This window comes from Dipteris shenzhenensis, chromosome 19 (genome assembly GCF_047967505.1).
Source record: "Dipteris shenzhenensis isolate YYH24624 ecotype China chromosome 19, Dip_SZ_1.0, whole genome shotgun sequence".
Taxonomy (NCBI): Eukaryota; Viridiplantae; Streptophyta; class Polypodiopsida; order Gleicheniales; family Dipteridaceae; genus Dipteris; species Dipteris shenzhenensis.
Genome location: NC_141614.1, coordinates 2,504,758 through 2,531,124, shown reverse-complemented (window position 1 = coordinate 2,531,124; position 26,367 = coordinate 2,504,758). Strand labels below are relative to the sequence as shown.

At 42.8% G+C, this 26,367-nt stretch overlaps 1 protein-coding gene across 1 annotated transcript in view; it reads left to right on the top strand.

Moving 5' to 3' along the window:
* Positions 1 to 26,367, top strand: part of LOC147889924 (PROTEIN TARGETING TO STARCH (PTST)) — a 106,270-nt gene that overhangs the window by 46,291 nt on the left and 33,612 nt on the right. Inside the window, exons 3-4 of the mRNA XM_087390639.1 lie at positions 16,915 to 17,004; positions 17,362 to 17,430. Of these exons, the coding sequence (XP_087246765.1) occupies positions 16,915 to 17,004; positions 17,362 to 17,430 (159 nt within the window). The remainder of the gene's footprint in view (positions 1 to 16,914; positions 17,005 to 17,361; positions 17,431 to 26,367) is intronic.

Sequence of the window (26,367 nt, the reverse complement as noted above, 5' to 3'; positions counted from 1 at the left end):
ATCGATGCTCTTCTTCTGAGCATAGCCTTTGGCAACCGGTCATGCCTTGTACCTGTCAATGGACCCATCTGACTTTTGTTTTACTTTGAAAACCCATTTGGTACCTATGGCATTCTTTCCTGGTGGCAAATCCACAAGATTCCATGTCTCATTTGAGACGGTAACCTTTGCTCTCTGCACTATACCCAATAAATATGCATTTAAGTGCCGTGTCTGACAGCTTATGCCAGAACTCAATAGGCATATGGGCATATGCAACACATCCAAAGACACGAAAATCTTCCAGTGAAGGCTTTCTCCCATGCCAAATTTAATAAGGAGTCTTTGTTTTCAAAGCCTTAGGGAGCCCGCCGATTCAAAACATAGTTGGCACACATGAGACCCTCAAGCCAAAACCTGTGAGGCTACTTTTTGCTTGTTAGCATGCATTTGTCCATCTATACTTATCTTGGGGTCGTCTTTTTCAGGCCTATCTTCACTATGAGACCCGCGATGCAGGCACGCTTGAGTGGAGGATATGCTTCGTTGGCTAGACTAGAGAGGCAGTGCTTCCGCTCTCACTTTCAGGATCCATGGACCAAAGGGTTGTTTTTTGACTCCTTGGTCCATCTAGCGGGGATGTATGGCAGTCCAATCTGGGGGCTAGATTTGTCGGATACAGAGTGGGTCAGGGTAGAGCGGCTATAGATTCTCATGTTATCACGGATGATCCGTGGTAAGCCATCCGTTCCTCACCAGATCATTCGGGCGGAGTTTGGGTCACCCCCATTACAGCTAGATGCTGCATTTCAGGTCATCACGTATCTGTACTAAGTCAAGGAGTATGGGAATTAAACCTCTCGGCGTAGTAGGATACCATGGCTAGCACTATCCTCTTCTATGGCACTGGTAGCAAAGGGAGACCAGAGGTGCTGGTATGCACGCATAGAAAGATGGTTTGAGGGACTAGGGCTCCACATGGACAGACTATCTCCATTCCAGTACAGCATGGATGCTCCGTTTTCTCCCCTCCTATCACACGAGGTCAACCAAGTTATCCGTGAGGATCTATTGCAGCTACACACATTCCGGACCTAGTTGGGCCCGAGTGATCTTCCAGTGAAGCTAGGCTTCTACAGAGATCACTTCTTACATATCACAGCAGAGGGTTTCATTGATGCACCAGGATACACACAAATTCACCTACCCCACTTGCTGAGGATCTCTCTTGGGCAGTTTCAGGTCTCTTCACACAGAGTTCGTATCGAGAGCAGCAGAGCAAAGCGGTTACCAAGGGAGAGGCGCATATGCACACTGTGTGACATGTAGGAGCTTGAGACAGAGGAGCATTTCATCTTTAGGTGTTCTATTTACTATGAGATCCGAGGGCGTTTCCACTGCCTCTTCAGAGATAGTTATGGGATTTTTGCCCTTTCCTCTCCTACTCAGACCAGCGATGTTTGGCAGGTTTCATTCATGAGGTGCTTAGACACTGCGAGAGGATACTTCGAGCACGGAGACAGGATCAAACTTCTTCCTCGACTGATCCCTCTCAGAGCTCTATCACGGAGTTCTTTCAGCCAGATCACATATACCCCCACGAGACGAGACCTCGACATGACCGTGACCCAGAGCCTATGACCCGACAGCTCAGACAGAGGGTTGACACACAGATCATACTTGGGGACATCCCCTCCTTGTTTAGAGTCGAAGCTCGACCGACGGGGTTCACAATGGCCTTGGTTAGATGCAGAGCTACGACTAGGAGACGTACCAAGACTTCACCTTTGAGGGGTCGACAACACTCTATTGCCGACCTCATGCCTCCACTGCCTCATCCATCCTGATGTCCTGCTGCTGCTGCTGATGATGAGGCTGATGATGATGCTGAGATTGATGTATAGTCGACTGTCGACATGAGTATGTTGTACTTAGGACTTAGTACTGCCATTTTGCATTTTTTTGCATTTTGCATTGGTGTGGATGCTCGTTTTAGTAGCTCCACTACCACAGCTCATTGTATCAGGTTTTTTCACAGTCTCATAGACCCATCGGTCTTCCGAAGACTTTAATAAACTTTCTTTCTTTCTTTCTCTCTCTCTGAAAAGAACTCTCAGATACACACATACACACTAAGCACTCTCAAAAGGGTGAAAAATAGTGATAGTCTACACCAGGGTGTTTTGTCCAATGTACTGGCGTTTCTCCCATCTCGATGAAACGTTTCGCCTAGAAACGTTTCTACACGTTACGCCTAGGCAAAACGCGTTTTCTGGTCACACTGACTGGCATGCCATAACTCTGCATTCTGCATAGCAACATTGGGAGTAGAAACTGCAAGTGCATTATCTAGTCTTTTCTAAAAACATCAAGCTGAAAAAGACCACGAAACAGTGTGCCAGATAGTCTCAAAGCATCATCATCTTCTCTATCTCGAACTGCACACTTGTCATCTTTAAAGAGAACCTGAAATCCTCTTTTATTGAGAGAGGACATTGAAAGCAAATTCTTCTTGATTCCAGGCACATAAAGCACATCATGAATTCTGAAATTTGTGGCATCTGTGGCTGTAAGTACAATTTTACCAATACCACAAATTGAATAAGAAGAATCATTTGCACAAGACACCCTTTTTCCAGCTGGTGATGGATACCCTTTTTCCAGCTGGTGATGGATGCAAAGAATCAAACAAACACTTCCTAGAAGTGATATGTTTGGTGGCACCACTATCAAAATTCCAATTATTCAATATCTCATTGAAATTGAGAGTGCATGCATCCTTAGAAGGATCATAACTGCAAGACAAAAAAGCATAAGAGTCATCCTTAGATGTGGCTGTAGTATCTGGAGCAGCCACCTGAAAATCAGAAATGCAAGTCAAAAAGGCATAGTCTTCTTCCACTAAGTTGGCTGAAGCATCACCACTATCATGTGCATGAGGAGCTGAATCTGTGACAGCCATGCTTGAATCCTTTTTCTTTTCCTTGGCAATTATTTTCTTGCATTCTCCTATGTAGTGACCTGGCTTCTTACAATAAGGACAAACGCCCTTTCTCTTGGGCTTCTCTGCATTATTTTTAGTGTCGTGAGAAGGCTGTCTAGAATCAGCTTTATGCTGATGTGTAGGCTGATTTGCATGCTGCTTATGCTTCCCCTTCCCTTTAGGCTTGAATTTCGAAAGCATGGCATGCTCACGAGCCCGTGAAGCCATGTTCTTCCTGCAACAAAAGCCCTATCAACTCATGAAAGATGCAAGGGTTGCCACCCCCCCTCAAAGACAAGTTCAATGAGGTGTGAAAACCAAGATAATGACTCAGGAAGAGAATTCAAAGTGGTAGTAACCATCTTTGAATCTGGAATGATCTCATCAATATTCAACAATTGGTCTCGCAAATCCTGAAGTTTGATGAGGTGCTCAGACATCGAGTCACCCTCATCCATATGAGTCAACTCTCTCTTCAGGAAAGAGACCTTGGCATCATTGCGGGCTGCAAACATACTCTCGAAAATATCCCAGGCTGCCTTTGAGGTCTTGCATAACCGAATGTGTGGAATAATAAACCTTTTGACAAAAAGAGAGATTACTGAAAGTGCTCGTGCATCCCGTGAATCCCACCTTTTTTGTTCCTGTGTGGGAGGCACCACTGCAGCAGTTACTGCACCTAGCACTTGTCGTGCACCTTGAGCTTGTCCTCCACCCTTTCCTCCACCTTGTTGAGGAGGAGTGGCAGGTGCAACCACATTCTCTAGCCATGTCTCATCCCCAGTGACATAATCCCACAAATGTTTGCCAACTAAAAGATTGCGTACCATAAAACTCCATAATGAGTAATTGGTACCATCCAACTTATCCTCCTATGTGAGGACGCCAAACACTTCATTGGGATCGTTTTGAGCCATAACTGCCAAAGAAAACAAAATGCAGCACACGTGACAAGAAGTATCCCTTCCTGGGATAATGAGCAGCTCCAAAATGCTCATTGACTTAACCAATCAATGGCATAAAATGCATCAGCCCAAAAGCATAAATTCTTCACCAACTCTGCCAAATGTGCTTGCAAAACACTTGCAAATTGGCCAAAAGCCCCAAATCATGCAAAAAGAGTGTCCAAGACCAAAAGCCCCAAATTGCAGGGTGAAATTGAACCAAAATTGGGGCAAATCCACGAAAAGCCCCAAATTTTGCAAAATGCCCAATGCTGAAATCTGCCCCCAAAAATTGCTTAAAGCTCAGCCAGAAATTGGCTCAAAGAAATGCAAAATACTTCTGCCCCAAAAAATCAGCTTAGCACTGGCTTACAAAACTACAGCAATTTCTTGCTAAAATGGCATACAATCCCACACTGTTCCTGCAAATTTCACCTACAAGAAGAACTAGTACAAGGCACCTGTGCAATGCACGAAACTGAAGATGCATGTGCAATAGCAATTGTAAGAGCTGCTACATGTGGGCACCTGTGCAATACCAAATGCAAGCTGGTACGTGTGGGCATTGTACAATGTACGGATGCTGTACGGACATGTGTACGGACGAGAGTGTAGAAGGTATGGATGGGTGTACGGATGAATGCAGGCATATAGCAGGAGCTGTACGGAACTGATGCAAGTTGGTGCACTATATGGCGCTGTACGGAACACAGCCGTACGGCTGTATTGTATAGTTGACGCCGCTTGTACGAACCAATCCGTACTGTATGTACGAACTGTTCGGGGATGCGACGGGAAATGTACGGACTGTACGGGTATCCAATCCTATTCCGTGTATTTTGCATATTCTTTCCCAACAGCATTTGCAATATTATTAGTGATATGCCTTCGAGGAGCAAACCCATATTGAGCAGGATGGAGGCCAACATGTAAGTATCCTTTGATGTGATCGAACCATTTTGGTTATGATTGTATAAATAGGTGGCATGAAAGTGACAACTCTCCAATCAGCCAATGTTTCACATATTTGCTTCTTTGGAAGAAGCTTGACAAGCCCTTTCTTCCACAAATCAAGCATTTGTTGGTTTTGCCAAGCACTATTGATCATATGTAGTAAAGTAGACTTGAGGATATCCGAATATGCGAGGAAAAGTTCAACAGTGAGACCATCCCATCGTGGAGATTTCCATCTTCCGCAGGATCTTATTACATTAGATAACTCCCTTTTAGTAAAAGATTCCTCCAGCTCCAAAGCATGTGCAAGAGAAACAATGGGAAAGACATTCTACCAAAGCTGTCATCGTGCAGATAGAACTTCTTGTGAAGGGAGATCTGCATGCCCAAACTGTCGAGCAAAGTAAGTGACACAAGCTGTAGCAAGTCGTGACAAAGACGGAGTCTAACAACCACCAGGCATAAAGACTCGGCAAATCCTTGCAGACTGCCTCTTGTAATTTAGGCTTTTGAATAATTGTTTTAAAGAACAACCTTTATCCAAAAAACCCCTTTGTCTTGCTCGTGTCTCCCATTTAATAAATTTTCTATGATTATTGCATTGTAGACAGTGCTTAGCCCGGCATAAAGACATGTTCCAAAGACAAAGGCCGAAAATGACTAAGTTCAGTCAATGTTTGGCAAGTGTTTTTGGCCTAAGCAATAGTGTCCCTCAAACTTTCATGTAATTCTTGCCATAATCATGAATGACTGCTCGCATTCTCTCAACAAAAGCATCCCATGCATAATTAATATCAATATGTCTCTGATGTGAAAGAGGCTTACTGGCATCATAAACCATTGCCTTGTATGCATCATGCTCCAAGTAACTATTATTGACAATAAGAGGCCTTCTCTGTGACAATCTATCAACCGGCATTTCATGAAGAGAGATCCTCAACCATAAAGGGGCATGATCCAAATGCGTAAAAGCTTAGTCAACCCACATTTTTCAAGTGAGATTGTTATAATGTTGTGGATTAACCCTATACCAATGATCCAAGCGAGCCTGATAAGAGGAGTGTGCATTATATTGGAAAGTATAGTGTGACAACATGGGCTGTAATTCCTTCCAAAGATCAACAAGGCTGAGCTGAAGCAATAATTTAGACCAATGATGTCTCTCAGAGGCCAACATATGAGTATACAAGAAGTGTTATCTCCCTGCTGTGGGGCATTATTAAATCCCCACAAATGAAGGCATGATGTCTCCAGGGATACCGTTGCATAGCGTCCCAAATCGAACCTATATTGCAAGAGGATTGAGGTGCATAGATGGAGGCAAATTCAAATATCTTTCTCTGGATAAGACATTGTATAGCAATCCATCTACCTTGGTTATCATTAAGAGCAATAGTTGGCTCAAGATCATGCTTCACCAAACGGACCACACCTGAGAAAGAGTGCTCTCCCACACAAAAGATATCATACCCAACAAAATGACCTTGACGTCCCGCATACACATGCTGATTATGTTCTTGCAAAGCCACTATATCTGGCTGCAATTGATTGAGATACCCTTACAAGTTTTCATTTCTTTGCATCACATAAACCTTGTACATCAAGTGTCAAGCATTTGATTTGTGACAGCATATTTACAGCTTATCTACATGTCATATCATCCAAAAACAAGTAAGTCAAGCCTGCATAGCCTCCTCCGGATCCGAGATGAGATCTTGATGAGGAGGTGCAGCCTCATAGGTATCAAACCAGCAACTTTTTCTGGAAATAAAGTACGGCTTGCTGTCACAGCAGCCATTGTAATGCTAATTCTAGAATTTTCCGTAGGAGTCTGACCATTTGAAGACGATGACCATTTGAAGACGAGGCATTCTAAGTCCTAGGAGGTAGAGGTCTCCTAGCTGAGACCATCCATAGTTTGCAAGGATTCATTGGTATTTTTATCCTTGAGCTTGAGCTGAGGTGCAGAAGGCAAAACACCAGATGCATTTCCATTTGAATTAAGTTGTGCCTCTCCCTTGTCTTGTTTTGTAGGAGGTTCTTTAACACCTTTATTTCTGGACACCAAAGGGCCAGGGGCATCCTTATTCTACATTGGAGGAGGCATGGCATTCGGGGGCATTTTGTGCAATACCGATGGACACTATGAAGCCATATGCCCAAACTTTTTGCACTCAAAACATGCTTCTACAAAAAGATCCCATTTCAGCCTATAAAAGGCACTTCCCATAGCCACGTTATTAACTGTGACAAAGTCAGATTTAGGAGTGGGCTTATCGGTATCCTAGAGAATGCAAAACTTGTTAGAATTGCCATTTGGGCAAGGTGGACATACCACCTTCCCCAAGGATGATGCAATTTTAGGCAAGGGTGAAGCCAAGCATTGAGGAAAATCCACTACTTCGACTTAAATAGGGCAGCAATGCCTGATTAACTCTTGGTTGTCTCGAGTAGGCGACCAAGGCAAGACATGCACCATTTGCTGCCTATAAAAAAGCCTTGCACTAACTCCAAGCCTCATAAGTAGTTCCATCACCTGTACTCAAGCCGTATTTGCTACCCATAAAAAAACCTTGCACTAACTCCAAGCCTCATAAGTAGTTCCATCACCTGTACTCAAGCCGTAGATTACATTAGTTATTAACAATCAATTGAACAACTCACTAAATCAATCGATCCGAATATAATTGCGTTCAAAGTACAATAATCAAACATAACACCAATAGCACTAGTGACATCAGTATTAACATGTAATTACCCACACCACTGACCATCTAGCATGGCAAATCACAGGCTAGTTAGGCGTCCCTAACTAAACTACACAAAGCATCCACTCGGACCCCCATTGCGTCCGGTGCGCTCCTATGGAGTACTTTGCCATCGTCACACTAAAATAAAATAATGTCCATAGCAAAAAATATCAGAAATACAATTTTTGTAACCACTGTAACGAGAATAGAGATTAATGATATCCACAAATTTTTGCAACCATTAAAGTCATGATCAATAAAATAGAGAAAACATGAATAAGGAAAAACGAACAAGCAAAGGAGAGAGAAGGGAGTCAGGAAGAGAGAAGAGAGTGAGGCCGCATGGGGTCCAATTTGCCCCCCCCTCTAGATGGTGACTCTTCCTTCCCATCTAGATGGTGACTCTTCCTTCCCATCTAGAGTATTTATAATTGCATATTCCAAAAAGCAAAGAGCCAAAAATAGGACATTTTAAAGCATCTCTTGTCCACAATTGGAGGGATTGCTCAACATAGCTCCACTAGCTCAAACCTAATATGTCCTCATCCACAATTAATAGCCCACGGCTTAGTATTCATTATTTTAACAACATTGGCCCATGGCCATATAGCATGCACCGTGCGACACCTCGATCGGTACCCTCGCACTAACTCCAAGCCTCATAAGTAGCTCCATCACGTGTACTCAAGCCACAGATTACATTAGTTATTAACAATCAATTGAACGAATCACCGAATCAATTGATCCCAATATAATTGCGCTCAAATATAATTTCCGTAACATCTCTCTTGCTTGGATTGCAACTGACCTTAGTTGCATGTTTGATTATAGGAACTGATGAGGTTTGGAAAAGCTTGAAAGAACCGCTCATGCATCGACTGAGCATCATCTCTCGGAGGATTCTTAAATTTGAGTAAATATTTGACATAAATTCTTTTCTTTTCTTTTCAGATTGTGATCAATGATCTATTCAGCTTTAGGTATCATCATTGAGATGGTCCAAAAGTATCATTAAAAAATCTTGAACTCTCTCATTAACCAAGAGATAGTAAATTTCTTATCCTGTACCAATAGAAATTACTATACCACATTCATTCAATGCCCATGTTACTTAAGATAATAGCCCAAGCATTACATTTGTCATATTTCTCAACATCCCTACCGTCCCATACCGGTATGATATTGAGAAACAATAAAAAATATAACATTTAACTCTTTAAGTCTTTTCCCAACTATGTGAGTAACAATAAATAACATATATTACTCTGAGGCCAACATAAAAATACATGTACACCAGTGTCTAATTACACTTAAAGCTTTTTAATCTAACTTAGTAGCTAGTAATGATCCAATATGTATTTTCTTCAGTTGCTAGAGAATACATAGAAGACATTATCTAGTATACTAACTATTTTTTCATTATCCATTAATGTAATATCACAAATTATGAAATCTATATTTATAGCTAACATTCATGTATCCCTCTCTTACTTAGCAAGAATGTCATGATGTTATGTAAACGAGCCATATGGTTTTATACTCTTTACTTCTATCCAATTCAGTTGAACAATTTCAACAAGGCATACCATAAGTGCCATACGATAATAATTTTATTACCTAAATATGAGAGTGCTCTCAACGGAAGTAAGAATGGAAGAGGGAGAGAGAGCGAGAGAGAGAGACAGAGAGCCACACAAGTTTTGGTGGGTGCAGAACCACCCTAATCTTCTTTTTCATTCATTTATATATGTGTTTGAGTATTGTACATAAATGGGGTTAAGGCACAGTGACCTTTAACCCCCACAACCTCCCACTTAAAGGACAATGTGCCTTTAAGGGAGAACAACCAGTGAGCATACTATCCAATGCCCATCAATACACGACAATACTCAAACCGCTGACTAGGTAGACTCTTCGTCAGCATATCTGCAGGGTTATCATCTGTATGAACCTTGACAAGCTCTATGCGCTTGTCCTCAAGTACCTCCCTGATGAAATGGTACCTGACCTCAATGTGTTTGGTCTTTGCATGAAAGACCGGATTCCGTGCTAGATGAATAGCACTCATGGAATCACTATGCAATGTCGGTACACCTGTATGAATCCCCAAATCTCCCACTAGCCGATCAAGCCATATAGCCTCCTTGCAACCCTCTGTGGCTGCAACATACTCAGCCTCTGTGGTAGACAAAGCAACACACTTCTGTGCACGAGACATCCACGACACTGCACCACCTGCAAAGGTGAACACATAACCAGAAGTGGATCTCCTACTATCCACATGCCCTGCATAGTCTGAATCTGTGTACCCAAGTACACGCATGTCTCCTTTACCAAAGCAAATGCACATCTCCTTGGTACCCTTCATGTACCTCATGATGCACTTAACTGCCTCCCAATGCCTCTTTCCTGGATTAGCCATATACCGGCTAACAACTCCCACTGCAAATGCAATGTCTGGTCTAGTAGCTATCATAGCATACATAAGACTCCCAACTGCTGATGCATAAGGAACCTTGGCCATCATGGCCCTCTCCTCATCTGATTTGGGACTATCTGTATGACTCAGTTTCACATATGGAGGCAATGGAGTACTCACTGCCTTCCCCCCCTCCATATTGAAACGCTGCAATACTTTTGTAACATACTCTTTTTGTGAAAGCCAAAGGAGTTTCCTACTCCGATCACGCGTGATGCGCATACCAAGAATATGACCTGCAAATCCCAAATCCTTCATATCAAAGGCCTCATGCAACTTGGCCTTTAATGCATCTAGCTCATAAGTATTCTTGCTAGCCAATAGCATATCATCCACATATAGTGCCAGGATTATCAGGCTACTATCCTTAGCTCTTTTAGTGTAGAGGCAGTGATCAATTTCACTCCTTCTAAAACCCTGGGATCGAATGAAAGCATCAAACTTCTGATACCATTCTCTAGGTGCTTGCTTAAGACCATAGAGACTCTTCTTCAGCTTGCAAACTAAATGCTCTTTGCCCTTTTCTTCAAAGCCTTCTGGCTGAACCATGTAAATTTCCTCATGCAAATCCCCATGCAAGAAAGCTGTCTTGACATCCATTTGCATAAGCTCCATATCCTCTACTGCCACTAGTCCAAGCATGCATCTAAGTGTGGTCATCTTCACAACCGGAGAGAATATCTCATCAAAGTCCACACCCTTCTCTTGCTTGAACCCTTTAGCAACCAAACGGGCCTTGTACCTAGGCACATCATCACCTGTGACCTTCATTTTGTAGACCCATTTACATGGCAATGCTTTCTTTCCATGTGGCAAAGAAACCAAGTCCCAAGTCTTATTCTTCATAAGTGAACTCATCTCTGATTGCATAGCATACTCCCACTTGCGTTGATCCTCACGCATCATAGCCTCTTTGTAGCAAGAAGGCTCCCTGCAATCAGTAAGCATCACATAGTCTACCCCTGGAACAAACCTATCAGGCGGTCTAGACACTCTAGATGATCTTCTCAAGGGCATTTCAGCTTGCTGTCCCACTTGCATATCAGCCACATTTGGCTCATCATTTCCACCAATAGATGATCCATCATCTACCCTTGATTGTATACTTGTGGGAGTACTTGGTTGTACCATTTCTTGCACATTTGGTGCATGGACAGCTTGCTGCCTATCAACATATGCAGGTGGATTCACATCCTGGAAAGTGATTCTCCTCATTTCCACATCCCTCATGGGTGCCTTATGCATCTTCTTCTCATTGAAGACCACATCATGGCTGCGTATGATCTTCTTTGCTTCTGGATCCCAGAGACGATAGCCCATCTCTCCACTTTCACCATAACCCATAAAGATGCATTTCCTAGACTTAGGATCTAGCTTCTTTCGAAGCTCTTTTGGCACATGTGCATATGCCTCACACCCAAATATACGCAAATGAGAGTAAGAGGGCTTCTTGCCACTCCATGCCTCTTCAGGAATACCACCATCCAAACTCTTACTAGGTGATCTATTGATCACATGCACTGCAGTCTTCATTGCCTCAGCCCAAAAACCACCAGAAAGACTTGCATTGGAAAGCATGCATTGCAACCTTTCTTGAATGGTACGGTTCATCTTTTCTGCAACTGGATTTTGCTCTGGAGTACGAGGGGATGTGAGCTCCCTCTTAATCCCACGTGTAGCACAGAAATGCTGAAAGTCATGAGAGAGATACTCTCCACCATTATCAGTCCGTAGGCATTTAAGCGTTCTACCTGACTGATTCTCAACCAAGGCCAGCCATTTCTGAAATACCTGGAACACATCACTCTTCCGAGCTATAGCATAAGCCCACACTTTCCTAGTTGCATCATCAATGAATGTCACATAGTATTCAGCCCCGCCTAATGACCGTGTAGGCATGGGACCACATACGTCTGAATGCACCAAATCAAGCATTTCAAACTCTTTCTTTCCTTTTCTTTTATGGGCTGATTTAGTCTGCTTCCCATAGAGACAGTGCTCACAAAATTCAAAATCAGAGAAACTCAAATGCGGTACATAACCCAAACGGCATAAGAGTTTCATTCCATTCTGGCTCATGTGCCCCAACCTGCAATGCCATAGAGAAGTGCTTGGCTGCTCGGTTATTGCAACAACATGATCAAATACCCCTGATACATGTAAGGGATACAAAGTCCCACACTTGGCACCCCTGGCCAAAAGCATAGAGCCCTTTTGAATTTTCCAACTCTGAAAGCCAAAAGTGGTGTGAAAACCAGCATCATCTAGCTGACCCACTGAAATAAGACTCTTGGTCAGCTTAGGCACATGTCTCACATGTTTCAAAACAAATGCATACCCATTTGCAAAAGAAAACTTTATGTCACCTGCTCCCACTATGTCACATGCATAGTCATTTCCAAGATGCACACAACCTGTCTTTCCACTATCATAAGTGGAGAACCATTCCCTATGGGGAGTAACATGGAATGAAGCACCAGAATCCAAAATCCAATCCTGGGAATATGCATCATCTGAGGTGGTAAGCAACTCTGCAGATAAAGTAGACATGAAGAGAACATCATTGTCACTATCATGTGTGACTGCATTGATCTCCTCGATCTTCACTTTTCCTTTGTCCTCCCTTGGACTCTCTTTCTTTTTATTTGCACCCCAATTTGTATTCTTTTTCTTATCCTTTTGCTCTCTTTTCAGCTTGTAGCAATCCTTTTTCATATGGCCCTTCTTGCCACAGTGGTAACACTCAATGTTCCGTGCCTTGGATTTGCTACGAGACTTCCCTCTTTCTTGGGACTTCCCCCTGAACTGTGATCTGCCCCTTTGCACATTTAAGGCTGCATCCTGCTTGTTGCCATCCATAGACTTCCGTCTAATCTCCTCGGCCAACAAGCTACCCACAACATCATCAAATTTTAGTACTCCACCAGGTGCAGAGTTACTGACAGCTGTACGGAAGGTATCCCATGAGGATGGCAATGAACATAAGAGAAATATTGCCTTAGTCTCCGCATCAAAATTCATTTTCTGAGCCTGAAGCTGGCTGAAAATAATATTGAATTCATTCAAGTGAGAAGCAATGGAGACCCCTTCCTTCATCTGCAGCTCAAACAACCTCTTCATGAGGTAAACTTTATTAGAGGCAGTTTCCTTTTCATAAGTGGCACACAGTTTCTTCCACAAATCTTTCGTAGTCTGCTCATTTACTACTGTGAAATAAACTGACTCTGCAAGATGAAGTCTAATAGTAGACTTTGCTAATGCATCCAACTCATTCCAATCATCCTCAGACATATTTGCAGGCTTAGCTTCAATCCCTGCCAAGGGTTTAATCTGCTTCTTTTGAATAAGCACATCCCTTATCTGTTCTTTCCACAAAGAAAAGTTTGTCCCATCAAACTTTTTAATGCTGAAAAACTCCTTTTCAGGCATGGAAGAGGATGCCATGATGCAAATAAAGCAAAATCCCAAATGCTAGTGCCTCAAGAGAGAATCACACCAAATACCAGGTGCACCCAAATGTGTATGCCACAATAGAGTGAAATATCACCAAAATTCAAAGCTCAAAGCATCAAAAGATGCATCTGACTCATGTGCATATACTATGCATCCATATGAGCAAATCTGGCCCAAAAGAAAATGCCAATAAGTGCCAAATGACTCAAGCATAAACACTGTCCACTGGCATATGCATCAATAATGTCTCATCCAAGAGAGCATAGCACTATCAGTGCATCACCTGCAATGTGTCAAAGCTGTCCCTCAGCTTAAAATAGCATCCATGTGCAAAGCGTCCATAAAAAATAGCATCCCACAAGGCAATTTGGGCCTATCAGTGCATCCAACAAGGACCGCAATGCATCCAAATGGCCTATAAATCATCCACTGCAACCCAATGCATACCACGAATGAGCGCACACTGCTCAAACTGCAACCAGAGTGATCTGCATAAGGTATGCTCAAGAAATCATAGTCCCACGGTAATGAGCGCTACTGAAAATAGAACCTGAGATGCCTCAAAACATGGGCGCCATTGCATAATCGGAATCAGCAAGAAAATCTGCAAATATCTCTCTTCTGCCAGAACTCCAAAATCCCAACCGATGAGTGAGAAATGGGAGTCAACACTTATCCACTGCCATGTGGCATAAATCTAAGGTTTCAAAACCTTAGTATGAAAAATGCATAACAGAGAGACGAAATCGAATACACAGAGATTTATAACTCTGAAAATCGTCCACCGAATCACGCAAGAACTGATAGGTAGGGGTTTTTGGGCATCCGGAACGCAATGGGATAGACGGTTTTGGAAACCGTGGCCTCAATCACTGGGTCCAACACACAGACTGAAAAACGTTTTTGGAAACAGAGCTATCTGTAAACTCCACCGGAGTGCGAATGATGAGCAACATAGAAGTTTTAGGACCTCCTGAGTCCACCGGAACTGACAGATCTGCAAATGGTTGCTCCAAACTTGAGTTCCAACACCCGGGCAAAAAACGCAGGAACTGACACAGTGAGTCAGAAATCCAATGAAATGATCCCAGATTCAAGAATGAAGGTGTTTCCAAGCTCCTGAAGTAATGTGGACACCAAAAGCAAGCAATAGTTGCCTCTACAAGTCAATATGGAGTCTCTGTCATCGAACGGAACAGGGAAAAGCTCAAAAAACGACTTTTTCTTTGAAAGCTCTTAACAGGCTCTCAAAACCACTTCGCAAAGCCAAAGTGACTTTTCCAAAGGTTCCTCCAAGGTCTCTGCACACTCGGATGCAAGTAAAGTCACCCACAAAGCTTCCCACAAAGCTTCTCCTTCCTCCCACAGAGCTGCTGAGCTTCCAGCATTCACGCACGCTCAGCTAGATCACTCGGGCTCTGATACCAGTTGAGAGTGCTCTCAACGGAAGCAAGAATGGAAGAGGGAGAGAGAGTGAGAGAGAGAGACAGAGAGCCACACAAGTTTTGGTGGGTGCAGAACCACCCTAATCTTCTTTTTCATTCATTTATATATGTGTTTGAGTATTGTACATAACTGGGGTTAAGGCACAGTGACCTTTAACCCCCACAAAATATTTCCTTATCTTTCTTTGAGAATTCAAAGAAGTATTTTTCAATCTTTAAAGGAGAAGTATTATTCAATCATCAGCCACCTAGATAATCTAACCTTAATATGATTTATCACTCTTTATCACCCTTAAACCGCCATTCTTTCTTGTCTCTATATGAATAAATATAAGAGAGAATGAAAACCTATATACTAAAAGCAAACAAAATGAAAATATGGAGGAAAGAATGCGTATCTCCTTTGTCATGAAGAGCTATCACCATGCTTTCCAATTCGTTGCTCAGCGAGTTTGTAGCTTTGAATTCCTCCTTGATTTGAGTTTTCAATTGCGCTCTTCGCCTTCATTGAGTAGATACTTTGTCGAAGCAGCTTCGCAAGTCTCATGATTCAAAATAGTTGTGCAAAAACATTCTCCCTTGAAATTGTTTTAGGACGCCCTCTATTTTTGAAACTCTATTTCTTCCAAATTAATTAGCCTTGGTGTTCTGCCTAGGAGAGGGACATCCTTGTTGCGATTTTCGTACGACTTCCATGCTTGAAATCACATGACGCTACTTTTGCTTCAAATTAACTTCATTCATTCTATGAAAATATGAATCTTTTGTTTGTCCTCATGCCCATGCCCTAAGATTAAGTCATCTTTGGTCGTGGCTCTCCATCTTCCTGTCCAAAGACTATTTCTACCAATTCTTTGACAGCAGGCAGGGAAAAGAAACAACCATAACTTTCTTAGCTTAAGTCGGAATATAGTGATCCAGCCACTCAAAATAACCGGTGCATACGCTTTGAACAAGTCAACGCGGGCCATTTTTGTCAATAGCACTTGTAGTGCCAAGTTTTGAAGCATCTTTGGTAAGTTTTGCATATGTACTCAAAACCTAGTGATCAAAAAGAACATTATGTGAATGACTATGTCATCAGATTGCTGAAAATCATGTCGCTCGTTTTCAATATGGCTAGAGCGTAGCCAAGTCTGATACCACTGTAATAAAAAAATTGGAAATAGACATGCTCACAAATTCATTATTTACCAAAACCATAGAAACCAAGAACAAGAAAACAAGGAGAAAAGAAGAGAGACGACGCCTCATGGGGTCTAATCTGCCCCCTCTAGATGGTGGCTCTTACTTCCCATCTAGAGTATTTATAATTGCATATTTCAAAAAGCAAAGAGCAAAAAATAGTGTTAGAATTATTGATAAATTCTAGGCAGTGACCAATGTAAAGTCAATAAGTGGGTTAGGGGTACTTTTCCCTCATTTCGAGGTTTTTCCCCCTAACCACAGTTAGTTCACTAACTACGGTTAGTGAAGGATAAGGTTTGTCACTAAGACAGAACCTTATCCCCCTTTGTATTCTTCTTACTCTATTCTATTGCACATTCGATGTTCTGGTCTCCATTTTTTTGCAAGCATCTACTGAAAGCTTATAGAGATACCATATTGTTAGCTGTTGGCAAGATATACTACTGTGTATGCTTATACTCTACAAATTATCGAGGGAGGTCCACAATGTTGTAAGCGTGATATGGAACACAGATTCCTCACTTTTGTTTGCATATATGCTTCAACACATTTAAGTACATGATTGTCTTATTCTCATTGACAATGAGTATCATCTCTATTGGTCCTTTGATGCTTTAAAATGGAGATGTGGTTTTTGAACTTGTTCTCCCTTTGATTTTGGAAAAATATAGGCTCATGATGTGTGTTTGTCTGCTTTTATGGAACTTGTCTCACCTTAATGCAATTCTGTTGCTCACAGCTGGCAGCCATACGAGAAAGTGCTATGCGCTCCAAACTTATGCAAAAGCTAAGTGAAGCTAATCATTATGGTCGTCGTCTTCGAAGAGAGGTTGACCACTTTTTGGCTGAGAGCTTTGATTGTAAATATGGAATTCAATCATTTCTTTTTCTTTTGGGGAAAAGGAATTCAATAATTTGTATCTTTTTACTCATCTTTACCCTTGATGTTGGGGCTGTATGGTACGTGTGTCTTTCTCGACTGTGTAAGGCTTGGGCAAATGCTACCTAGAGCTAACGGCTGTGGTCACCTTATTTGAATACTGTTTGTATACACTGTGGCAGGAGATTTTTTATTTTATATGCTTAGTGACTATGTGAACATGATACAACCTGCAAGCTCATGTTGAAACCAAAAAAGGTTATAAATCATTGCTACTCTGATTGTGTTGATCTCACTTTTCATCAGCTGCTCGAGAAAGAAGATGTATTATTGAATTGCAAAAGCGAACTTGCAATCATGGAGACTGAAATCCAGGTAGTGTTATTGCTGCTTTGTTTATGGTCACGTCAGCCTGAAATTTGTGGTATTCTTACGTAATTTCAACTAGTGTGGTAACATTTGCAACCTCTACTTTCTTTAGCCTTGATGGAACAGCTTGTGTTAGGAGCATAGATCCATAAGTGAGTCTTATTGCCACCTCATTGCACATCGTTTCCATGAACTCCATAATGAGTCAAGATAGGTAAACAAAACGTCTTCTTTCCATGTGTGGATTAAAAGAGCTCTCTTAGTTTTGGTCTTCTGCATTTGGTGTTTTTGATTGCTAAGGGAAAGGCTTAAGATTCATGTAAAACATTACTGTAATACAGGTTAGACAACATGTGACTGACCTTGATGTTTTATAGTTTATCCAAATGCAAAAGAACTACATGTGCATTCCCTATTCCTGAACGAGTAATAGGGAAGAATCTTATTGAGAGCTTTTGCAACTGAGTCATAGGGAAGAATCTTGTCTCCTAGTTGCTCTCCTTAGCTCCATTATCGGTGTGTGAGAGTGCCACCTTAGAGGGAGCTTTACTTAGTAACTGTTTCATTGTAATATTGCTCACTCCGTATAGTTTAGAGTTCCTTTCAGCCAATTTTTTTTCCCAGTGCGCTTTATCTTTCTACACCAATAGCTCCTTTATTTTGAATGGAGACTTGTGCTTTATACTTCTGCACCAAATAGCTCCATGGTCTAAATGGAGAGTCAATTTTCTTGGGTCCATTAAGGCTGTCACCAAGCATTCAACATGTAGATTCTTGTGGCCGCCTATTATGGGACCCAATGAGCCAAGGGTAGTAGCATTCAAGGACTATGCAGCTGATAGAGTGGTCAACTTCCTCCTCAACTCCGTCTTTTGAAGGTTCAGTTGCCCAGTAGGGCTGATCACAACCGAAGCTAGTCCAATCGTCGGCCATCGTTCACAAGGCCTTTACTCATTTGCTCATTGGCAATGAACTAGATAGAAAGAACCAACAGCAATCCTATGCAGCATTCTCTGTATCACCTATGAGAGGCTTACTACTTTAGACATTTCCTTTCCTTGCCTTATACACCTACAAGGGACCTCTTAGGAAAGCATTGGCCAAATCCCATTTGAGCTCATTTATGACTTAGAGGCAACTATTCCTTTTGAGCTCCATAGGTTTATAACTAGGGTCCTCCAATCAATATGCAAAGAGTTAGAGGCAGCATGGTGGACTGCCTTTGGCAAGCTCAGATAATTGGAGGAACACCTTTGAGAGGGAGCCCTCACATAGTAAGCTTGATAAAAGCACTTCAAGGCCTAGCATGGCTGTAACCTTCAAAAGAAGAGCTTTGTAGTAGGCGGCTTGACCTTCTTGTATTCTAGCAATTTCAATAAGTGCATTGCACATTAATTGACCCTTTTCCTAGCAAGGATGTGCTCCTAGCAAATGCTCTTAAGTGGCTTGTTAATCAGGATAAAGCAATACCATCCAACTAATAACAAACTTCATGCTAGAGAGAGGTGAAATGGGGAGGCTTCACATTAGCAATAGGGATTGGGGGCTTGGTTCTTTGTAAATGCCTGCCTTTCCCGCTCTTCCTCACCGAGGCAACACTTCCACTTTTCAACCTCCTTGTGCTCCCTTCACTTCTTCCCTTCCTTTTGGCCTCCTCTTTCGTAAAACCCTGTGAGTCATCACCTTTACTCTCCCTATCGTCTCTTTTCCCCAACCCCAAAGCCTCTCGCCTTGCTCCCTAAACCCTAAAACCCATAACTCTAGATGGCACTCTTGCCTTCTCCTTCTCTCTCTTGTTTACTCCCATCCCCCCCCCCGAATCTTTCTTACTCTTTTCTCAAAATACAGGAGGGAAGAAGAAAAAGGGAACCATGCCATATCCCATCTCCTTGGCCCTTTTTCCAATCTTTGCTTGTGGACTTGAAGAGGAAAGGTAAGCTGAGGGAAAGAAACTTACCGAGGCCTTAGGATGAAAATTCTAGGTAAGCTTTATTGCATACACTTGGAAGATTTCCTTAGGACTAGTATACTTATTTGCACTAGGCTTAATTGATAGGAAGGCCGAGTTCTTCAAATTATTGGTGATTAGCCAATCCCCCAACTTAGTGGGCCACCTAGCCCTCTCCTTGGTGCCAAACATATGTAGCCCAAAGTAAATAAAAGAAAAGCAATTCAACCATGCTTGACTCCCCGTCCCACCTATGTCAATGTCCCATCACTATTCTCCCTTCCTCAAGGCACTAGCACCTCCCACTTGCCCCTCTTTTGCCCTTGCCACTCCTTTCCCCCCTTTCTTGTGCCCTAGTTATCCCTTCCCTTGTGGTGCTCACTATCCTTTTCACTCACGCCACCCTATTTGACCCCCTTTTCCCCCACTTGCTACTTGTGCCCTCATGGTCTCCTATTTTATTCCCTTCCTCCCACTGGCTGCTTGTGCTCTCATGGTCTCCTATTTGAACCTCCTTTCTCCCACTTGCCACTTGTGCCCTCATGGTCTCCTTCCCTGCTTGCTTGCTTTTTGTCATCTCTCAGTGCTTTGCTCCTCCCTCTCTTTGTGCTCGGCGCCATCTCATTGCCTTACTATCTTCTCGCTTTGTCCACCCTCATTCATCCTCTGTCTTTGCCACTTGCCACCCTTCTCAAGCCCTACTCAGTCCTTCCCTCCCTACTCGTTCGCATCTCTCACTTCTCGCCCTTACTCTCCACTTGCTTGTTGGTAGGGTTTCTTTTTTGCCCTCCTTGCCTTCTCACCCTCTCTTCACCAAGATCCACCCTTTCCACTTATGGATGCTCCCTCACTCCTCTTCCCTCGCCACCTTGCCGTTCCACACTTCCCCTACCTTCCCACAACTTTGAAATTTAAATTTAAGGGGAGAAGAGAAAACCCTTTGCCCCCTTTACCCCTCTTTGGTAACTTGGCTATCTTGCTGCGTAGTCTAGCCTCGAGGAATCCATCAAAAGCTGAGAGAGGCCCCCCAGTCCGGGCTCTTTGTACAGCCCGTACGTAACTCTCTCCATATGTAACTCTCCGTACAGCCCGTTCGTAACTCTCCATACAACCCGTCTGTATGTAACTCTTCGTTTGTCCATCCGTAACTCTCCGCACAGCCCGTCCGTAACTCTCCTACAGCAGCCCATACCTCTCCGTCAACAGTTCATACCTCTCCTTCAGCAGCCCGTACCTCCCTGTACCCCTCCGTCCGTGCCTCTCCATCAACAGCTCGTCAGCCCGTTAGCAGCCCTCCACCTGTCAGCCCTTTGCCTCAGCTAGCAGTTACCTCAGCTAGTAGCAAACACACTAACCCTAACCCCGAGTTGGGCTAAACTCCCGACCCAACCAGCGGGTTAGGTTAAGCTTGGGGTTCAATAGACAACCAATTATGGATTGGCCTACCCTCTCCTTCATGTCCTCCTCAACTCCTTCGATCTCCGTCAGGACTCGGTACTCTGCAGTTGTAGCCATGACACCCTCTCCATATGCATGGAATTACCAACAAGAAGGTTCAAAATGACCCATCCTTGGGCAACAAAATCAGATTTCTTTTCTGCAACAAGAAGTGAGAGAACTACGATTGGAACTGGTAGAAGTAAAGGCTCGGCTTCACATTCTGGAAGGTCCTGGTAAGCAGGCAGTAATTAATGAGGTTGTGATATCTTGTAAGGATTCCCCCCCTACTCCGCAGCTAGTCTCTACAGTCAAAGATCTTGTTCACATTGAAGTACAAATTCCTAAGAAGGAAGTGATTGTGGAAGTGGACACCAAAGCAAGTAAGTCTCATATTCAAGCAGAGATTAAAGAACACAAAGCTAGATGTGATAATGTACTGAAGATTAGAATAGGGGGACTCCCAGAAGATTGGTACAAAGAAGAGGACACATATAGTGAAACATTGACAAAGGTCAAAGCAAGTTTGCCCAACATTGAATGGGTGGATGATGATGATTAGGATGATGACGACTCCAGGCCAACTTCTATTATGCACTATAAAGATCATGCAATCCTTACACTGAAGTCAAAAGATATGCGGATCAAGCTTCTTCGACAATCTTACAAGTTGAAGGGTACCAAAGTATGGATAGCAGAGGAGCTTACACAAGCTCAACTCAAGAATAAGGCAATTGAATTAGCTAAAGTCAGGGTTGGACGGAAAATGGGCAGTTTACTGTGAAGGCGTAGCCCTAATCAAAGAGTTTAAATCAAAACCAAAAGACTCTCAGTCTTAAACTGATGTATGGTTGTTTACTCTTTCAGACTATTATGTAGGTACTCTAAAATAATGGGGGTTGCGTTTGCACTGCTTGGGAGCTGCCATGTGCCCTCCCTAACGCATATGTAGTAGAGGGTTTCTTGCTGTCCCATAGACCTTTTGGTCTCCACTGGACGTTAATAGACTTTCTTTCTTTCTTTCTTTCTTTCTCTCCTCTCCATGTGCGTCTCCATGCAATTTTCCCTCTCAAGCCTCATGCAATGATACCCCCATCCCCAAATCTACACTCACTCTATGTAGTTCTTCCCTCCTACCCGCCCTCCTTCTCCCTTTCCTTTTTGTTCTTTAGTTCCTCCATCATCGTATCCAAATCATCCATACTTGGTACCTCAAGTAAGGGAAAGATCAGAATCAAGGGCAAGAAGATGAGCTTCTTGTCCCATGTCATCAAACATCGAGAAGATACCCTCTTATTTAGGGAGCTATGGGCCTTGGTAAGCTTACAATGGGATTTGTGTCTCCCTCCTCTGCTTAGCATCTTTATTAACCCTTATCATTTGAAGCATGTACATTCCCGTCCTCCTCTTCTACTACTCACTCCTCAACCTATGCATCTTTAGATGGTCATCATCTCAAGCACCGATCCTTCTCATCCTCTTTTTTGACTCTCTTTGCCACACTACCTTCCCTTGCTTCATCAGTTCTTTGTACCCCTCTAATAGCAGACTCCTTTTCTTGTTGGGAGTCTGAGATTGCTCCCTCCTCACTCCTTCATAGTCTCACCTAAAGGGTCCTCCTAGGATTCCACCGTAGTCCTTTCCTCCCCCCCCCCCCCCCCCCCCAAAAAAAAAAATCTTAGTAGATCGATTTCCTCGTCTTGTGTATCTATGCGCTAGAAAGGTAGCATCCTATTTTGTCACCATGGCCAACAACATTGTCGATAGTAAGGGAAAAAAAGAAAAGGATGATTGCAGCCATGCCAATGACAAGCGTATTCTTTTTGTACTTCTTTCAGCCTCTTTATCTCCTCCATGGTGTTGGCCCTTATAACTCAAGGTTGCTGGATTTGGGAGGCTATTTCATAGAGAATTTTGCACGAGCTTCTTGCACAAATTTGATATGTGTTCATGTCCATGCAAGCCAAACTTCAGATATTGCTTTCACCGGTTGATTGCAATTGTGATGATGTCCCAAGTCCTCCACCTTTCTCTCATGACAACCCTTGACCATCACACTTTTGCTTCCAAGCCTGCAAAGCTACTCGTACAAGTTGGGTCCCTTGGTGACTCTTCTTTACTCACGAGCAGCATTCTTCACGACCTTCACCTTTCTGAAACTCATGCTTGCTTAACCTTGATTCTTTATCGACATTGTAATGTATGCTTTTTTATTATCTTGCTTGTCTTACCTTTAGGCATCCAACCCTAGCACTCTAGCTTGCACAGTTTGCTCCTATCTCACCTCATTCCATGTGTTTATAGGTTATTCAACCCTAGTTTCCACCATCTCCATTGAGTTTTAGTGAACATGTTCTCCATGATGCTTGATTGAGTGAAACTCTAGTCATGGTGGCACTCCAGGCACTTATAAGCAGGTGTCATGAATGACTTAGGGAAAGTTTGCTTAAATATGAAGTCTCTAGCTTAGGTTCTTAACCTTATAAAGTGTTGTTAACTCTTAAATTTGACTTTGTAAAATAACTAGTAGATTTAAGAATAGAGGGGTCATGGAGCAATATTTTGAAAGATCTAGTTACTTTCGACTAAGAGTTGGATCTAGCTTAACTAAATTCTAGTTAATCTAGCTGCCACATGTCACAATGTGCATAGTTCGGAATAGATTGCTTTTTTACTTTTTGATTTATTTTCTAGTTTTTTAATTTTGGATAAGTTGTAGGTTGTTGAGGGGTATTTTGGCACTTAGCCTAAGTCATAGTTTAGGCATAAGTCCTATGGGTTAAGAGTCATATGAGTAGCCATCAACAAGAGCCAAGAAAGCGGTTATAATTGCCTTTTGGCATGTCCTTGGAACTTGTATCCTGAATTATGGTATTCTGACTGTAGTCTGATAGTATGTAGACTATGTATACCTTCTTAGGCAACTTCTATGCTGATGCTATGCACTATTCCCTATGTTCCTGAATGAAAGGAAGTATCTTTGCTGTAGTTCCGTTGTTCACTATTGGTCTCTGATGTAACTTGTATCTTGATTCCTGTTCATCTTTCCAATTGTCTTCCCACTATGTATAACTGTGTTTGATTCACGTTAATGGTGAGAAAGGTTTAGTTTACAAATGTTCTGGGCTGGATCGACCTTGAACACATTTGGCGATCCTATAGTTGGTTCGGATTCTGAAAAGGACTCGCATTTGAAGAAATGAACAAAATTTGATGCTGCGATTCTACTAGTTCTGAAATGGCGCATGGAGAAAGAATCGAATACGTTCAAGGAGGAGGCATCACAAAGCCCAAGAAACTTACTGCTTGCTACCCACAAGGGAACGGGCAAGTAGAGAGGGCAAACAAAATTCTTGTGAACATCTTGCACGAGTTTGTAAAGAGGGCTCCAGAGAAGGAGGTGGACGGTGATCGGATGGAGATTCTACCATTATTCGACTAGCATTCGTCGATCGGAAGTTAAGACGGAGGTCGTAAAAAAGAAGAAAGGCGGACGTGGGCTGTGCTCTGTTTCTTCAACCAAGAATGCATCGTCATCTTGTTCATTTTGCGTTACAAGGTTGTGCAAGCTGGTCATTAGCTCCGCTGCTGCAACCACAATTCGGGACATTTGCTGCAAGAAGAAAGTAGAACAAGAAAACAAAAGGTGGCGGAGGATGGTCAGAATCAGTCTGACCCTACTTTCCAACTTGTGTTGGGTGGTATGCTGATTATGCAAGCAGAAGTAATTCCAACACTTTTCTTCATTTTCATGGGGAAAGCTACAACGAATGTCAGCCGAGGGGGATCAACCACCTTTGCCTAACCAAGTTGGTAGGCCTTACTTCACAAGAAAAGAACAAGAGCTGAAGTGGGAAGCCAGACGGATGGGGATCCATTGACTGCAGAAGATGGCAATCAAGATCTAGATTATGTTCCGTTCTTCTACGAAGTCAATCCATAGTTTTGAATACCAAGATGCTGCGAATGAACTTTGGGTGTTAACTTCTTTCACTCCTTCCGAAATCTTTATCCGAACTACATATGTTACGCATTTGGCTATTGGTTTGTGTATTGCTGCTCGTAGACGTTTGTTCAACCCTTTGTCACCTGAACCACAAAGGAGAAAGAAAGAAAGAAAGTTTATTAAAGTCTTCAGAAGACTGATGGGTCTATGAGACTGTGAAAAACCTGATACAACGAGCTGTGGTAGTGGAGCTACTAAACGAGCATCCACACCAATGCAAAATGCAAAATATGCAAAATGGCAGTACCAAGTCCTAAGTACAACATAGTCATGTCGATAGTCGACTATATATCAATCTCAGCATAATCATCAACATCATCATCATCATCATCAGCAGGACATCAGGATGGATGAGGCAGTAGAGGCATGAGGTCAGCAATAGAATGTTGTCGGTCTCTCAAAGGTGCAGTCCTGGTACGTCTCATGGTCGTAGCTCTACGTCTAACCAGGGCCACTGTGACCCTCATCGGTCGGGCTGCGACTCTAAACAAGGAGGGGATGTCCCCAAGTATGATCTGTGTGTCAACCCTCTGTTTGAGCTGTCGGGTCACAGGTTTCGAGTCACGGTCATGTCGAGGCCTCGTCTCGTGGGGGTCTATGTGGACCACCATTACAGGCTCGATTGAGCAATGGGTATCCCACGCTGCTAGACTCGAGCAACAATGCCTTCATTCTCATTTTCAAGACACTCAGACCAAGACTCTTCTCTTTGACTCTTTGGTCTGACCAACAGGGATGTATGGGAGCCCGGCTAGATCTATTAGAGGCTGATTGAACCCGTGTTGAGAGGCTTCATTTTCTCATACTTTCACAGATGATTCACGATAAGCCTTCATTCCGACATCAGATAGTTTTGGCTAGTTCGAGGTCTCTAGCCTCTGAGGCTACTCTGGAATTTCCTAGCATCATTGACTGTGTATCAAAAGAAGGGGAGATTCTTCTCTTGGTGCCCTGCATCAATTGAGATCCCACCGCAAATATTTTATGGGGACGCCTCCATATAGTCAAATCCTCCATGAACACTTTAGTGATCCCTTTCCAAATGTTCCTTGCTTGTTTATAGTCTCACAAGCAATGTTGAATAGACTCTTCAACAAAAAGGCAATGATTGCATGTGGAGTCTATCCCACTATCCCAAACTTGGCTCTCCACTAATTCACTGCAATTCTTCCATGAATAGAAAGCCAAAAGAAAAGAGTGATTTTCCATTCCTCAAGGATTTCCAAAGTCTCTTCCAAAATCACTTTTGCAAATCAGCAAAAATTTGAAGATCCTCCCAATGAGAAGCTCTGGAGGGTCTCTAGCCTCTGAGGCTAATTTGGAATTTCTTGGCATCACTGATCGTGTATCGAAAGAAGACCAGACTCTTCTCTCGGTGCCTTGGATCAATCCATTCCCACTCCCCGGGATCCCATTACAAGCATTTTGAGGGGACACCTCCATAGAGTCAAATCCTCCATGAACCCAATGGAATGTGATCTGGGTTGCGGTCTAGATACCATCTTGAAGCTATGCAGCACTACACATAACCTATGACCCCGACAAACGGAAA